This window comes from Elephantulus edwardii, unplaced genomic scaffold (assembly GCF_000299155.1).
Source record: "Elephantulus edwardii isolate Elephantulus edwardi_28Jun2011 unplaced genomic scaffold, EleEdw1.0 scaffold00089, whole genome shotgun sequence".
Taxonomy (NCBI): domain Eukaryota; kingdom Metazoa; phylum Chordata; class Mammalia; order Macroscelidea; family Macroscelididae; genus Elephantulus; species Elephantulus edwardii.
The window spans coordinates 7,183,197-7,196,296 of record NW_006399839.1 but is presented as its reverse complement, the minus strand read 5'-3'; the positions used below and the strand labels follow the sequence as shown (position 1 = coordinate 7,196,296).

Genomic DNA, 13,100 nt, shown 5'->3' with positions numbered 1-13,100 from the left:
TGGGTGAAGTTTGTCCTCTCTTCTGCTGAGCCTCTACTTTAAAAAAATTTTTTTTTTATTTTGTGTGTGTGTACCGTCAAATCAGATCCGACTGGTACAGGAGGAGATTGTCCCTCCTTCCCCGGCAGAGCATCTGGTGGATTCGAACCATGCACCTCTGGCCACCAGAGCTCCCCGAGCCTCTTCTTTTCTAAGCATGATGTCCTCTTCCCAAAACAGGCGCCTCCTGACAATACACACAAAGTATGTGGGATGAAGTTTCATTATCCTTGTCTCCACAGAACAGTCTGGTTGCACTGCCTTCAAGACAGTCTTGTTTGTTCTTTTTGAATGTTCAATGCACTTCAACAACACTACAGTGCAAAGGTTTAACTTCTCTGGCCATCTTTATTGGTTGTCCAACTTTCACATGCCCAAGAAGCAACTGGAAATAGAATCATTTGGGCCAGGCGTACCTTAGTCCTTACACTGGTATCTTTGCTCTGTAAAGAGATCCTTGTGAATATACCCTTGTCCAAGGCACCACGCCTTCTGATTTCTTGGTTCTACCACGGGTGTGAAGGAGCAGTGGTAGTCTAGTGGCAAGAAGCTGTGCTATAATCCCAAAGGTATGTGGTTCGAATCCACTAGTTGCTCTGTGGGGAAAGGGTGAGCAATCATCTCCTTTGTGATTTCACCAGCTGCTCTGCGGGAGAAGGATGGGCAGTCTACTGTGTAACTGCCTCTGAAAACCCGCTGGAGGGTCAGCTATGGGTTGGTTCTGACTCAAGGGTACATAACCACCACCACCACCACCACCACCATGGGTATTGATTATGAATCCAATCTTTTCTCTATCTGTCATGATGTTGCATACTGGTTAGATTTGGGGGATTTTCTTTTTTTGGTTTTGGGGTTTTTTATTTTCTAGATGTTGAGGTGTAATCCATATTAAAGGCTGTCATATTTGAGTCTTCAGAAAGAACTTCAAATCTTCCCTTTCTGTAAGGCTGGGTCATCTGCATAATGTAGGTTGTTGGATGATTCTTGCTCTAATCTGATCTATTCCAGGTCATCAGATAGCCCAAGGGGTCTGCTTGGGGTCACAGGGTTCACTGGAGAAGGAAGTTCTGCTCAGAGACACCCTGCTTCCACACCTTCCCTGGGGCCTTTTCTGCACCTCTCGCAGCCCCATAGTCAGGTTCACAGGCCCCCAGCCTGGGCCATCGATACAGACATTCTCAGACTGTAGCATCCACACCTTGGGGCGCTCCCTTTCTGTGTGCCAGTCTCAGCACCTACACTGCTACAGGGTCCCTGGAGTAGATACATTGCCACCCTTCCTCAAAGCCCACATGCCCTCCTAATGTCCCCACTGTCTACCACTTCTGCCCCCTCAAAAGTCCTTACTACTTTGGTCCCCACCGCACAGTGCCCCGCTGTCTCACAGTACCTCACTGTTCAGTGTCCTCAGTCCACTGTCCCCACTGCTCCACTGTCACTTCCCCACAGTGTCCTACCACCCACAGGGTCCCCATTGCCCAAAAGGTACCCACTGCCCATGGAGTCCTCATTGTTTATAGGGTCTCATGGCCCCAAGTGTCCACATTGCTCCACAGTGTCCTCACCATCCAAGTGTCTCATTGCCCATAGTGTCCTTATACCCAGTGGTGTCCCCATTGTTTACAGTGTCTCCATACCACATGTCTCCATTGCCCACAGTGTCCTCATACCCCAGTGTCCCCACTGCAGTGTCCTTATACCTGTGTCCCCACTGCCAGACGGTGTTCCCATTGTCCACAGTGTCTTCATACCACAGGGCATCTTCATTGCCCACAGTGTTCTCATACCTCAAAGTGTCCCCATTGCCCATCATCCTTATACCCCACAGTGTCCTCACTGCCACACGGTGTTCTCATTGCCCACATGACCCACAGGGTCCCCATATTGCATAATATCCCCACAGTGTCCTCACAGCCCATAAGGTCCCCATACTGCACAGTATCCCCAGTGCAGGATCCTCGCTATGCTCATCTGGCCTCCTGTCCATTCTCCTGTCCCCGCGGTATCCTCATTGTTTCCATGTCCTGCCTGTCCCCATAGTGTCCACACTGCCCTGAGCGCCTTCTCTCCTTTCTGAAGGTGGTCAGATGGTGCTGACCATGCTCACAGATGCTTCCAAACTCCGGGAGGTGAGTGCTGAGTGCGCGCACGCTCCGAACAGCCGGTTGGTTTGGTGTTTTTTTTTTCTCTGTGGAAAGGACTCTCAGGGCAGATGGCGCACACATCAACGAGAAGGGTTTATTCCATTCTTAAATCGGGGTCTGAGTTCCAATTCACCCCCTCAACTTCCCGGGCCCAAGTGGTTGTCAGTCCGCCTAGCTAGGGTTGAGGAAGCTCGGGCATCGGAGAAGTGGGGAGGTTTCGGTGTTTGGGGCAGAGACCACGGACCCAAGGGCAAGACCCTTCTCCGGGTTAGGGGGAGGTTTTGAAGGTAGGGTCCTGTTTGCCGACCCGGCTCTGGTCAGCAGCTACTCGGCTGAAGACACGCTGGCTCCGGCCCCCTCTGCCGCCAGCAGGGAGCGCAGAGACATGTCGGGCGCGGCGCGGGCGCGCAGGCTCCGCAGGCGGCGCAGCAGCAGCCAGAGCAGCAGCGCGTGCAGCAGCCCCAGGCCCAGAAGCACCAGCTGCAGCGCCAGCGCCCCCGGGCAGAGCGCGCTCGGCCCGCAGGCGGCGCGCAGCTCCTGCTCCGCCAGGTAGGGCAGCAGGCGGCCCTGCAGCGCGGGGGGCGAGGCGCAGCGCAGTTCGCGGTAGGGCGTGCGCTCGGGGCGGTCCGCCAGCCAGGCGCGCAGCGGCAGCAGGTGGCAATCGCAGCGCCAGGGGTTGGCTCCCAGGTGCGCGGTGCGCAGGGCGGGCAGGCCATCCAGTAGCCCCGCAGGCAGCGCCGTGAGGTTGTTGCCGGTCAGCACCAGTTCGGTCGTGCTCGGCGGGAAGGCGGTTGGCAGCGAGGCCCTTGTCAGCCCCCGACGCGCGCAGTCCACGAGGGTCCCGGCGCAGCGGCACGGCGCGGGGCAGCCCGCGGCCACACGGCTCAGTGGGGCCAGAATTAGGAGCAGCAGGCTCAGCGGCCCCCGCCGCCCTGGAAAAGAATCGCCGCGGTGAGCCAGGCTACTCTCCCGCGCCGCACGTCCCCAGAGCACCCTGAGTTCGCCTCCAAATCCTGAGGTTCTTGGTCCCCTTCACCCGAAAACCTCTAAACCTTGTGCCCCGGCTGGAAACCGCCTCTGCTGCAGCCAAACGACAGGAGGGCGCCCCACCCAGACTCACCGGAGCCCATGGCGCAATAACAGCCGCCCAGCTAGCTCTGGGAGTCCAGAAGCGTTAGCTGGATCGCCCAGCTAAGGTCACCCCACCCAGCAGGCCCCAGAGAGCTCACTGCTCAGACCACAAGACGGCTGCTTCCCCAGAAATAACTCTGAGGCTGTGCGGCGGCCACAGATAAAGCGCTATCTCCCGGCGCGCTGGCCACCCGGGCTTCCGCCCCCTCCTGCTCCCGGGACGCACGCAGCACTCGGACACGCACACCGACACCCGTGGCGACGTTCCCCAACATTGTTCACCTGTCGCCAGGACAGGTCGTGGCATTCATAGCGGAACAAAACGGAGCACCGGGCGTGTGTGGAGGGAGAGGGGCGGGGATCATGCGGGAGGAAGGCTCAAGAGGCCTAAGTTTCGGGATCCCGGAGCGATAGCGGGGACCTTTTCCGCCCTCAGTGCCGCCGGGGAGGAAGGACCTCGAGTGGCCGGTTGTCTAGATACAGGGAGGTGGCGGCGTGGGGTAGGGGGCTTCCCACCGCCCGCGGACTCTGGCGCCCTCTGGGCCGGCGCGCGTTGGGGAGGGGCGAGGGCGGTCCCGGGAGCCGGCCCAGTGCGCTCCGCTCCTCGTCTACAGTCGTCTGGAGGGATTCCCTCTGCTCCCACTGAGCTCGATTCATGGGTGAAGAAGGGAAGCCGGCCCACTTCGGGAGCACAGCAGGAGTGGGCACACTGTCAGCCAAGCCCGCCCGCTCTGCGGCACTGGGGGCCCAGTGTGAGGCCGAGGCCGCCGGCCTTGGAGGTCTGTTCTCTTCTGTCTTGATTTACCCGCTTGGGTGGGCGCTGATCTCGGAAGTCTCACCCAGCATAGCTCCTGCTCCCCCCGAGGCTGGAGGGGCTCGGCTGGGGAAGCAGATGATGGCGGGGTGCGGGGTAGGGGTGGGGGAAAGATGGGTGCTGAGAATAAATTAGGGTTGTGCTGGGGCGGCTGTGGTGGAAGGCCTGGGCTGAGGAGCAGTCCATGATGTGATGGAGCCCCTCGAAGATTGGGGTTGGGTCCGGGCCAGTCTGATCCAGCAAATCCAAGGTCAATTGTAGGAGTGCGAGGGGCTGGCCCAGGGATGGGCTAGCCCTGGCGAAGTGGGGTGGGGTCGGGGTCACTGGTCTTGCATTTGCTGTTTCATCTTCTGCAACATCTCCTGCATGCGCCTCAGCTTGGGGAGGGACAGGAAGGGCAAGGGTGAGAAACATGGGGGGGCGGGCCTTGGACCCCGCCACACCCCCTTGGCGCCCAGCTCCGCCCCTCCTCCATTGTCCCATCTACCTCTTCATCCTTCATCCGGATAAGCTTCTCAGTCTCAGCGTCCGGAGTGGGCAGAGGCAGGATGGGGATGGGGCTCTCCATGCGGCTGTCCTGGGTCAGTTTGCTGGGAAGCCAGGAAAGGATATGGTTGCTGAGAGGGGTCCACAGGTGGGCTGGAGTAGACCTACGTGACCCCCACCACTGCCAAGGTCCCCAGAACTACCCCCTAGGAGACAAGGCACTGGGGACGCTACCTTGTTGACTGGGACAACCCTGGGTTTTGGATTCAAGGGGTTCGGAGGGGAGGGGCGTGGGCGGGGCCAGCTCACCTGGTCATCTGCTGGATGCAGTGCGCGCGGTAGTTCTCATAATGCACGTCGCAAGTCACGTCTTTGAGGTCGTGCATGTGCGTGCGGATAAGCATGTTACGCAGCTTCACGAAGTCGCAGTGCGCCTGGTTCTCCACTGCGGGGCAGGAGTGAGCAGTGGTGGGGGCTGCCTGGAGGAGGAGGCATCCCACCCGGAACCTGGCACACGGCCCCCAATCCGTAACCACTGGGGCCTGAACTTACCTTCCACAATGCCCCAGGGATACAGTCGTCCCCGGACCCGCTGCCCCTTGGCCTCCACCACCGTGTTGCTGCCAATAACTGCAAAAGGGGCACTTTCCTGGTTGAGGGAGAAGGGATACTCAGTATCAGCGGTTATGGGTCATGGGCACTCAGCACCCTCGCTGGCCCTCCCCAAACATCATCTCCCCAAAGCGATCAAGCATCGTTTCCCTGATGGCTCTTCCGCTGCCCTCTGACCATACACCGGTGCACCAGCCACTTCTCAGGCATCTGCCAGGCTGTGTGCCATCAGGTACGCCCTCCCTTCCGCTTCCCACCCATCAAGAGCCACGCCTCTCCGCCCCTAGAAGCCGGTGTGTTGGCACCAGGCCCTTTTTTGTGCCCGAGACTGAGAGCCTTGCCTGCCCAAGACCTTGCTGGTGGGCACCTAGTGGCCCTCTGGCCCAGCATGGTTACTGTTGTCGTGTACCATGGAGTAAGAAACAACTCACAGCTGACCCTCCAGCTGGTTTTAAGAGGCAGTAAATCACACGGGAGGACACGATCCACCTTTCTCCTGCAGAGCAGCTGGTGGATTCGAACCGTGTGCCTTTGGGATGGCAGTACAGCTCCTTACCACTAAGCCACCAGGGCTCCCTGAGCTTGGTTATGTTGTTGTTGTTGTTGTTAAGTGCCATCGAGTCACAGGCGACTCATAGCGACCCTATGAAGGAGAGTCCTCAACGCTAGGGTGTCTTTCATTCTGTCTCCAGGTTCATAGGGTTTCCAGAGGCAAGCTGTTATGGAAGTGGATGCCACTCCTCCTTCCAAGCTTGTTTTCATCGGGGAGCGCCACCCCACTCTCTGCCCGCATTGGGTAACCAGCCATTAACGCATTTGACACATCAGTGTCACAGTGTTCAGCCTCACAGCAACCACAAGTTACCGCTGTACGGCAACTTGTACACCAGGGCTATACGACCTAGAGGAATGTCTGAACAAAAACAATGAAAGACAGGCCCGAGGACCGCAGATTAAAAGTCACCCACCTTTGGCTTGGTAGCATCGCTTTCTGTCCACTGGGCCAGCTGATCTCTCTATGTTGATGTTATTGAGCTTGGTTATAACTACCCTAAATACACACTGGTCCTTGGAGAAGGACAGCGCAGGAGGGGAAGGCCCTCTATGAGGTGGATTGACTCAGTGACTGGGGTAATTGGGATGGGTGTGTTAGAGACAGTGCGACTGGCACACAACAGACCAGGGTTTAGGGCTTTTGTACATAGGGTCCCAAGCAACTCGATGGCTCATAACAACAACAACAAATACACAGGGCTCCCAAAGCTACCATTCCTTGGGCCTTACAATTCTGTAAACACTGTAGTGCGCTCTTCCTACTCATGGCCACACCCCTCCCTAAATGAAATCCAGTGCCATCAAATTGATTCCAACTCATTGTGATCCCGCTGGGAGAAGGGCCAGTGTGAGCTGGAATCTTCACAGGGACACAAGGCCACATCTTTCTCTGGAGGAGAAGTGTGATGGGTTTAAACAGGTGACCTTTTGGGGACCAGCCAAGTGCTTTTAACCACTGTATCACGAGGACCCCCTGGCCTAGGAGAAGGCTGTGCCCATTAAGTCGAGAGTGGGCGGAGGAGGTCTGCCCACTGAAGTCCAAGCAAGTGCTCCACCACCCACAGAGTACCAAGATGAGGATGTTGTTGTTATTGTTGTGTGCCATCGAGTCTGAATCAACCCAGAGCTGACCCTCCAGCAGGTTTTCAGAGGCAGTAAATCGCACAGGAGGAGACTGCCCCTCCTTCTCCCATGGAGCGGCTGGTGGATCAAAATTTCATACCTTAGGGTACACAGCCCGATTCCTTACCACGAAGCTACCAGAGTTCCTTTATGTGGGGATGGAAGACCCCAAATGCCAACAGGTTAGACAGGGACATGGGCAAGCCTCATCCTACCAGGCCAGGCTGGAGCTCAGTGCTTGTCCCCCTCTGGGCCCCAAGTGGACAGGACAAAGCCCTCTGGCTGCAGGCTCGCTGTCCCTCACCTCCTCCTCCAGCCCACCAGGCTGCACACTCACCTTCAACTCCCGATCCTGCTGCTTGAAGTCCTCATCCTCGTCAGAATCACACTCAGGGAACTGGTACACACGGATCCCAAACTTGTCAATCTCTTCCCGGATCTGCCACGGGACAAGGGTGGTCAGGTTTGGGGCTGGTGGTCAAGGTCCCCTAGGCCAGGTGTGGTCACCCCTGGCGTCAGCACGCCTGGCCGTCTCGCTGACCCTACCTGGCCCCTGGGCCCTGGCTGACTCACCCGTTCTTTTAGTTTCCGGATCTCGCTGGGGACGAGGCAGTCGGCTTTGGCGATCAGGGGCACGATGTTCACCTTCTCGTGCAAAGCTTTCATGAAGCCCACATCCACCGGCCGCAGGCTGCAGAGGGAGAGCAGAGGTCGGGATGTGGTGAGGATGCAGTGAAGGGGAGTGATAGTCCAGTGGGAGGGACCCTGAAGGGGTGTGTGTGTGTGTGTGGGTGGGTGGGTGCCACCACTCACCCATGCCCAAAGGGGGAGATGAAGTAGAGGCAGCAGTGCACCCGATTGTCCTGGATGTTTTTGCGGTTCAGGCCGCTCTCATCCCGGAAGTACTGCTCAAACTGCTGGTCCACGTAGTCCGTGATGGGCTTCCAGCTGGAGCAGGAGGGAGAGTGAGGCCCAGCTGGGACCTCTGCCCAGTGTCCCAGCCGGGGGAAAGCGGGGGTGTGCTGGGGAGCCTATCTTCCAGACGGTCTTTGCTTACCACTCAGAGTTGTTGACAGCGTCCCCGAAGCCTGGCGTGTCCACGATGGTGAGTTTCAGCTTGACCCCCTTCTCTTCAATGTCCACCGTGTGCTTGAGGATCTCCACTGTCTGGCTGATGCGTTCTGGTGGGGAGGGGCAGGGCACTGTTTGAGATCCTGGACACCTTGCACTCTGGCAGCGGGGACCCTCTGTCTTGGCCGTGGCCTCTCAGCCTGACCCTGAGCAGCGACAGACTGGACCTGGAAAGGTGTCCTGGGAAGGGTTCAAGGGGGAGCAAGAGGGCAGGGACATCTCTGGGGAACCACTCACCCTCAGCACTGAGCAGCTTCCGGTCCTTGTACAAGTCAGTCAGGAAGAGGCTGTGGACCAGAGTGGACTTCCCCAGGCCTGACTCACCTGGCGATAGGTACAGAGAAGAGCTTGAGTTAGGTCCTGACTGGCCAGCAAACCCCAGCCATTTCCGAGGAGCGGCCCCAGGCCACCTACTCACCCGCCACCATGAGAGTGAAATCGAAGCCCTTCTTCACCGACTTGCGGTGGACCTGGTTGGGCAGTGTGGCAAAGCCCACGTACTGCTTGTCTATATCCTGGTGGGGAGAGCAGAGCGGGCACTGTTAGGGGCACACTGGGACTTCGGGGGCTGCCACGCACCCTCTCCCCACCTGCTGGCCCTGGGGTGGGGTGCTCCAGTGGCAGAAATAGGGTGAGGCTCGTTCGCTAAGGTTGCTCTCAGAGAGAAGGGGTGAACTGGCAGAAGGCACTCCTAGCCTGCCTCCGCCTCAATGGGGGGGGGCAGTTCAAAGGATCCCAGAGATTGTGGGGGGAGGAGTAGGGGGTGCGAGGCAGAGCAAGCAAAAGTCATGGCCTTCTAACAGTTGGTCATAGGACAAACACGTTGGACCCCCTCGGACATACCCAAAGGCCTCCATGGAGAAGCTGATATTCCTCCCAACTGAACTAGGGGGTGGGAGGCCCTAGCTGGCCTCGATCCAGCCGCGGGGGCAGCGGAGACGGCGGCGCAGGGGCTATTTATAGACAGCTGTGCGCGAGAAGCCTCCTCCGCTGGCAGGCCGGTTTCGGCGTCCCCCCACCATCCCAGCGGACCCCAGACCCCCAGGCCCCACTGACGCCCAGAGTACGCGGTGTGCCGGGGTCGCACGTGGATACTGACCCACATCCCCCAACCCCCACACACCTTGAGCCTCCTCTGGGCCTGGGTCCGTGGTGACAGCAGCTGCTCCACCAGGCGGTCCTGGGGCGCCGCCAGCGAGTCCATCGCTGCCACCCAGTGTCCCCTAGCCAGTTAAGACCAGACCCGAGGCTTGGGGCAGGCCGACGCAGGGAATTACGCGTGGTGTTACCCTGACCCTGTTCTCGCCCCTCGTTTTAAGGCCGCAGGACCTGAGGCCTGGAGAGAGGACGTCATCCACCCGGGGTGCTGGCGACCTCAGAAGCCATCTGGGCCATCCCTTGTCCCCGCGGCACCCTCCCCTCCCCCGGAGCTGGGCGCAGATTGCCCGGTCCAGCCAGTCCAGCTCCCGCACTCCGAGACGAGGCGGGGCTTCGCAGGGCCCGGGGAGCGCGCGGGTGGGGACCAGAGGCGGCCCGCCCCGCGTCGTCGCCAGGAAACAGTCGCCTAGAAATGGGGCCGCGGGCGGAGCCACCCGAGAGCGGTGCAATCGCAGGGCCGAGCCCAGCCGGGGCGGCGAAAGGCGGCGGGGCTGCCCGGAACCGTGCGACGGTCCCGAGGCCTCGGTTCGGCGCCGAGGACGCGGGGAGGAGCGGCGAGGCCGAGTCGCCCGGGCGCACCCGGGTAGGGGGCCCTCGGCGGCCTCGTGTCCCGCCTCCCCGGAGACGCGGAGCGGCTTCCGCCCGCCAGAGGGCGCCAGGGACCGACCCCAACCACCCGCTTCCCTCCTCGCGGGGCTGGCTTGCGAGAGCTCGAGGAGGTGTCCCTGCGTCCCCACCTCCCCACGGGCACACCCTCGGCGCACTGCCCCCTGCCCGGTGCGCGCGCGCGCGAATGTGTGTATCTGGAGGGTTCTCTCCTGGAGGGGATCCCCACCCCCACCCCGAGGAGTGCGAGAAGAGGGGCGAGGGCAGAGGCCTCCAAGTCCCCTAAGTGTCGTCCAGGCTCACAGCGGCCAGAGCGCGAGATGCTTTTCTCCCCCCGCCCCCAAGTCTCTGGAAATCGATGGCCGCGGCCCTCTGGAGACCACTGTCTCCCCAGGATCACTGGGAACTGGAAATCAACAGAGAGGGAATGGTTGGAGGGGAACGCGATAGATGGAGCGGGTTCTTTCCGCCCGAAGAGCGTCATTGGTGGAGGGGATACTGAGGCTGGGGTTCGTGAAAGCTGGGGAGCCCGGGCCAGCACAGCCCTCACACCCTGTGGCCACCCTGGAGACTGAGGGATCTTGGCTACATCCAAGTCAACCGCCCTCTGCTGGCGGCCAAACCCTTCCCCGGCACCTCCCCCAATCCCAACAAACCAGCACCAGTGAGGCTGCAAAGGGACCTGGAAAGAGCTGAGGGTGACCACGTGTGAGGCAGCGGCCAGGATGCTTGCTCTCCACGCCAGGCCGTCTCCGCAGAGAGGCCTCTGTCCCCCTTCCAGGCCTTGTGGTCACGCTGTAGGGCCCCCAGGCTGCTGGCACCTGGGGAGGAGGGGCAGGCCCATAGCTGGGGACAGGAAAGCCTTTCATGGGGAGGGTGTGGTGGGCAGTTCTTGCTCTGAAGGAGCCTCTCTTCTGGCCCTGGCACGGTCACTCGAACCTGTGGGACGCTTCTGGGAGGACTCCCTCCCAAACAGTTCCTACTGGGGGTCGGTTTGAGAGACAGCCCCTCAGTCCAGCACCATCCAGATTTGCTGGGATGTCAGAACTGAGCAGCTACCAGAAAGCTTGTGGTGAGCCCCCTTCACTCAGCTGTCTCACCGCCTCAGTTTCCCCATTGGTAAGGCACAGCCTCACAGGGACCATGCATTTCGGGACCTTGGTGCAGGTCAGGAAGGCAGGAACCTCCCACACAGCTCCCTGTCTGGCCATCCCATCACCTGACAGAGCCTGTGGGTGGGTTCCTAAGAGGAGCTGGGAGAAGGGGCCTTGCCACCACCACCCCGCCCCTTCTGGTCCTGGAGGCACAACAAACACTCCGCAGGGCTTCCTGAGCCGTATGACACAGGCGCACCCACTCCTCCTGGCTCTCGAGGCAATTCCATTCTTAGAATCACCCGAGCCAGCTCGGAACGATGCTGCAATCAACAGAACCTCCACTGTGAGGAGGGACAGAGACGATGTACGGGACCCCCACACTGCACAAGGCGCTGGGGCAAGGGAGGGCTCAGGACACCCACAGAATCCTCACTTTGCACCACTGCTTGAGGCAGGAGGGGGACCACTGAGAAGCCATGGGGGTCCCTACTGCCTGAGACAGGGGTTCTTCCTACTGCCTCTGTCCTTCCAGGATGGGGTAAGGGTCCACAGGTCCTCCATAGGAGGCCTGGACGGCCTGAAACCCAGGACAACAGTGGCCACTAAGAAGTCCTGGAATGAAGGTTTCTGGGGTCCCTTGTCTCCATCTGAGGCTCCTCCCTGCCTGTGAGGTGTTCTCTTCCAGGGATCCCCATTCTCAAAAACAATAAACAAAAGAATCTGAGCAGCCCGGCAGCTTGGAGCCCCCACAGGCTCAGCTTAAAGCACTCACAGCCCAGGAGAGGCCATGGGGACAGGCCCCCAGCCTCAGCCTTTTCTATCTCAGACAATTAGTAGTAGGCTCAGGCATTGTCTGACCTGCCGCCATGGGGAGGCATCTGCTGGCTAGCTCCCAGGGGAAGCCCTGGTGGGAAGGGCAAGGCGGGGCTCAGGGGCCCCTCCCGATGATCCTCCTGGAGGGGGCATGTCCCCGCCCTGGGAGTAGCACTGGGCAGCCAGGGACACTGGGTTCTCACCCCACCTGCTAGATTACGCCTTTCTGCCTGCCTGCTGAGCTTTGAGCCAGCACTCCCAAGGTGCTGTCAGGCACCCACTCATGCGTGAAGACCCCACTTCCAACAGGGGCTACCTCGATGGCTTTTTTTTTTTTTTTTTAATTCCCTAAACCTGATTGCGCTCATGCCAGTGAGGAGGCCAGCTGGGTCGGCCCCCCTCCCTCCTCCAACCTCAGGATCTCACATCTTTGGCCTGAGCTGGGTGTTCACAGTGGGGGTCCTGGCCAGCCTTCTCTCCACACCCCCAGCCCTGTCCTCCAGAGGGCTGGGACCAGGCTAGCCCCTTTTGGGAGGCCACAAACCTAGGCGTACCCTCTGGATTGAGGCCCTGTGCTGGGCACAGGATGACTCAGACAGGGCCTTGAAGGCATCCAGGCTGGGGAAGAGGAGTCCCCACAGATCAGCACGTTAAGAGGTGGGGGACAAAGGTGCAGGGGAGTGGAGGGGGGCTGGCCATAGCCCTTCTGTGGGGCTGCTGGACACGGCCAGCCAGCTGAAAGATCTCAAGCCCCTCCCCCAGCCTATGGTCTGGAGTGACCATGGCCAGTTTCAGGACCCCCAGTGGCGGCCTACAAGCCAGGTCAGCAAGGGGACGCTGGAGCTGGACCAGCGGCCAGGACTGGCGGGTAACAGGCACACCCCTCCCTTCTTGCCCCCGCCCCCACTCCCTTATCCTAGGAAGGACGGCCCGCCCCTGCTGGGAGGTCAGGGGTCCAAGACTCCCACCCGGGTCATCGGGTCATCGCGCCCACTCTCCCCTCCGAAGCCTCAGGCGCACCCAGGCGGGCAATCTGGCTATCACGACAGGGCGGGATGACGGCTGGCGGGGGCGGGGTCGCGCCCTGCGACGGCGGCATTGGGAACCACAATGGGTGACAGCCGGCCGGGTGTCTGGACGCACTGAGAGGCGGCGCACACGTTACCTGTTTGTCCTCTGCAGGATCGGGGGTCGGGTCCAGGTCCGGGTCCGGGCAGGTCCGGGCCGGCGGGCGGGGGAGAGACGGAGAGACACGGTGAGAAGCGGGCGCGCGGCGGGGACAAAGGCGAGCGCGCGAGCGCGCGGGCGGGCGCCGGGCTCACCTGGGGTCGCCAGCTTGCTCTTGTACCGCAGGCCTGTGCTCATGGTGGCCGCCGGCGGGGGACGTGC

General features: G+C 60.4%; 2 protein-coding genes across 2 annotated transcripts; both read right to left on the bottom strand.

Moving 5' to 3' along the window:
• Positions 1 to 2,510: 2,510 nt before the first annotated feature.
• On the bottom strand, positions 2,511 to 3,316 carry GP1BB (glycoprotein Ib (platelet), beta polypeptide). The gene is made up of 2 exons (XM_006890506.1): positions 3,307 to 3,316; positions 2,511 to 3,118 (listed from the first exon to the last, which is right to left on the bottom strand). The coding sequence occupies exons 1-2, from the start codon at positions 3,314 to 3,316 to the stop codon at positions 2,511 to 2,513; spliced, it is 618 nt and encodes a 205-aa protein (XP_006890568.1).
• Positions 3,317 to 4,450: 1,134 nt separating this feature from the next.
• Positions 4,451 to 13,094, bottom strand: SEPT5 (septin 5). Its single transcript, XM_006890448.1, has 12 exons — positions 13,034 to 13,094; positions 12,877 to 12,887; positions 8,456 to 8,552; positions 8,275 to 8,361; positions 7,964 to 8,087; positions 7,720 to 7,854; positions 7,480 to 7,597; positions 7,244 to 7,345; positions 5,170 to 5,266; positions 4,927 to 5,062; positions 4,619 to 4,721; positions 4,451 to 4,508 (listed from the first exon to the last, which is right to left on the bottom strand). The coding sequence occupies exons 1-12, from the start codon at positions 13,074 to 13,076 to the stop codon at positions 4,452 to 4,454; spliced, it is 1,110 nt and encodes a 369-aa protein (XP_006890510.1). The 5' UTR covers positions 13,077 to 13,094; the 3' UTR covers position 4,451.
• Positions 13,095 to 13,100: the final 6 nt, after the last annotated feature.

Excerpts from the sequence above, each read along its gene's own strand:
- SEPT5 (XM_006890448.1), bottom strand. The coding sequence starts at position 13,076 with ATGAGCACAGGCCTGCGGTACAAGAGCAAGCTGGCGACCCCAG. Across the intron at positions 7,855-7,963 it reads GCTGTCAACAACTCTGAGTG|CTGGAAGCCCATCACGGACT; the intron begins GTAAGCAAAGAC and ends CTCCTGCTCCAG. Across the intron at positions 7,598-7,719 it reads ATCTCCCCCTTTGGGCATGG|CCTGCGGCCGGTGGATGTGG; the intron begins GTGAGTGGTGGC and ends CTCCCTCTGCAG.